At 44.8% G+C, this 3,340-nt stretch overlaps 1 protein-coding gene across 1 annotated transcript; it reads left to right on the top strand.

The window, feature by feature from the left end:
• Positions 1 to 1,934: 1,934 nt before the first annotated feature.
• LOC308643013 (olfactory receptor 2H1-like) lies at positions 1,935 to 2,921 on the top strand (the record flags this gene model as incomplete). The annotated part of the gene is made up of 1 exon (XM_081282569.1): positions 1,935 to 2,921. The coding sequence occupies exon 1, from the start codon at positions 1,962 to 1,964 to the stop codon at positions 2,919 to 2,921; it is 960 nt and encodes a 319-aa protein (XP_081138695.1). The 5' UTR covers positions 1,935 to 1,961.
• Between the last annotated feature and the right edge of the window lie 419 nt (positions 2,922 to 3,340).

The raw sequence follows: 3,340 nt of genomic DNA, 5'->3' as shown, positions 1-3,340 counted from the left end.
CAATACAATTTTTTAAAAAGTAAACACATAATATCACTGACCTCAACTTACTTTTTCCTTTTGTATGAAGAACCAGAACCTGTTGGAGTCGTTTCAAAAGTCAAATCCCAGCACATAACCTGCAAGCTCTAGTCCAGTGCCAGAGTCCAGTGCCAGAGTCAGCATAAGTAAGTGGTCACTTGAGACTCGGGGGATGGGGCACCTGGAGGAGGGGGAACTCCTAACACAACACAGTGCAGGTCAGTCCTGGGACATGGTGGGCGCCCCAGGAGAGGGGCGAGTTCAGCTGCGGGCCTGGGGCCTCTGCTCCTGCCCCCTTGCCCTCCCTGCTGGGCTCTCAGGCTGTGCCCTGCTCAGTGCTTGGCTTCCAGTCCTTATGGCAGCAGCCATCTCTGCTTCTAGCCCCCTTCACCGCCTTCTGCAGTTATGACAGCCAGCCTTGTTTGCTTTTGTAGAACGCATTGTTTCAAAAAATGGGATGCTTATGATTTATTTGTTCATCAATGTACTTACTTTCTCCATGGACTTCTGAGCTGCACCAAAGCAAGAATTTCATCTCTTGTTCGCAGTATGTCCACCCATCAGAGCAAAGCACCTGGCTCATGAGAATCAATTACTGAAGAACAGTGATAGGTTTCTAGAATGTTCCATAAGATTTTACACTATTTGGCCACATTCAAAGGCTAATTTCCAAATGAACAACTCCAATTCCCTTTCACCTAGCACAAGTTTTATGTCTCTGCCTCTCACGTTCCTGATTTCTTTGGAAGATTTCTACATTTCTGGGAAGACAAAAAAAAAAAAAATCAGTATTCTGGTGCTAAGTTCTGTGTCCCAGTTAGTTTATTTAACCAGTGCTTCTGCCAAACCTTTTCCACCTTGCCAAGTAGAAAATGTTTAAATAATACCAATTTCATAAACGTCTCACTTGGTGCCCCCCCTCTTTCTATCCCCCTCTCCCCATTCATATTTCTCTCTCTCTCTCTCTGTTTTGGTACTGGGGATTGTACCCAAGGGCACTTAACCACTGAGCCACATACCTAGCCCTTTTTTATTTTTTATTTGGAGACAGGGACTCACTGAGTTGCTTAACCCTCAAGAATTAGCCGAGGCTGGATTTGAACTCACCTGAGATCTGGGATTATAGGCATGTGTCCCTGCACCTGGTCTATCTCTATTTTTAAGGAATGGTAATTTCTTGATATTTATACTTTATTCCTAGTTGGTTTTTGAGGATTACGATGATAGACATATATAGAGTAGAATCAAGCAGCAGTTACAGTGATTTCAGTTTCACCAGTTCTGGGAATGTCAGCTCTTGTTTCTGGAAGGACCCTGTCACCCCCTTTCTTCTGGAACAGAATCCTCTATGGCAATGGTTGTTGTAGCCATTCATCAGGTAAGAACAGTGATGGGGTTGCTATGCTTGGTTCTTTAATTTACGTTACTTAAGGCCAAGGAAGTGGTGCCCAACCCACTTTACACTCCTTAAACATTGGTATCTCTTCTATGCCCAGGTACTGCTTCAATCACTCAGAGAATGGTACTGAAGACTACACTCGGGGCACAGGACTATTGGTTCTGGGATAATCTATAGCCCATGCATTTCTATTAATATCACCAAATAATGCTAAATAATATCTACTTCTTTGGGAGGAAAACATAGATAAATGAAAGTTAAACTTTTTCCACTTTTAATTCCATGTATAAACATGGGTAAGTGTAAAATCTGGAAGGAGCGTGTAAGTATTCTAAGGTGACCATGTAAGGTTTTCATCTAAGAATGCAGGGGCTGCAGATTTTACAGAACAGTTACAAGAGGTGTTGCAAAACCACCTTGGCTTAAACAGACATTTATAAGAAAATCATTGCATCCAATTATCCTCTCCAAATAAATGGCAGTAGAGTCTTTCTCCAAATTTTATACACAAAATCTTGCTTACCATTATGTTCAAGCCCTGATGCCAAAAACCACAGGGAGGACCAACCAGAGCTTCCCTGTTGGCTTTGTCCTGCTCGGGATCTCTGAGTGGCCTCAGCTGGAAAGGATGCTCTTCTGGGTTGTGATCCTCTTGTTCACCATGACCATCCTCAGCAACTCCAGCATCGTCCTGCTATCCTGCATGGACCCCCATCTCCACACCCCCATGTACTTCTTTCTTGGCAATCTTTCCTTCTTGGATCTCTGCTTAACCACAGCCTCTGTGCCCCAGATGTTGTCCCTCCTGTGGGGGACAGACAAGAGCATCACCTACACAGGGTGTGTCATCCAGCTGAGTGTGTTCCTCTGTGTTGGAGCCACAGAAGGCGTGCTGCTGGTGGAGATGGCCTTTGACCGCTACATTGCTGTCTGCCAGCCCCTGCGCTACACTGTCCTCATGCACGGTTCACTCTGTTGGAAGCTGGTTTTCCTAGCCTGGCTGTCTGGTCTGATAGTGTCTCTGTTCCAATCTTCCACCACCTTCCAGTTGCCCTTCTGTCCCCATCACCTCCTGGATGGCTTTCTGTGTGAGGTGCCTGTCCTCATGCGCCTTGCCTGTGGAGACACCACTGCCAATGAGTGGCAGATGACCATCACAGCTGTCATCTTCACCATGGTCCCTGTGGGGCTGATCCTGGCTTCCTATGGCTGCATAGCTCAGGCTGTGAGGTGCATGAAGTCAGAGGAAGGAAGGAAGAAAGCCATTTCCACCTGCTCCTCCAACCTTCTCGTGGTCTTCATGTTTTATGGGACAGTGGCCATGGTGTACACTGACCCTAAGAGCAACTTTGCTTCAAAGAATGGCAAGTTTTTCACCTTCTTCTACACTGTGGTCACACCCTTGTTGAACCCTCTCATCTACACCCTGAGGAACCAAGAGGTACAGGACGCATGTCTGAGACAGCTGGGAAAGTGGTTGAGCCCAAGGAAAAGCAAATAGTGGAGGATTTGAATCAAAAAGGAAGCTTATTAATGACATGCACACAGTCTCCTAAACGGAATCTCTCTGCAAAAGAGGTATAAACCCTTTTGCAAACATACTATTTATATGTTAAACTACAATTGATCACACCATTTCTGTTTATTGTGACAAAACTGTGGACGTTTAGTAAGAGCTATTAAGTTTAAGGCTATATATTGTTTGCATTGGGTGCTGTTAATATTGATCTCCTTCTTAAAGGTGAGATACTGAAGTCTTTAGGGGGCAATATAAGTCTATAGGGTAGAAACTGTGCTGCCTCAGAGCCACAGTATGAGAAGCCCCATGAACAACATGAAAAAACAAGGGAACAAAGTGCCCCAGAGAAAGAAAGATGCTAGAAAAACAGAATCCATTGATGAAACAGTGGAAGAAATATC

Source organism: Spermophilus citellus (assembly GCF_964194105.1).
Source record: "Spermophilus citellus genome assembly, chromosome: 1".
In the NCBI taxonomy this organism is placed as follows: Eukaryota; Metazoa; Chordata; class Mammalia; order Rodentia; family Sciuridae; genus Spermophilus; species Spermophilus citellus.
This window is presented reverse-complemented; position numbering and strand designations above follow the sequence as displayed.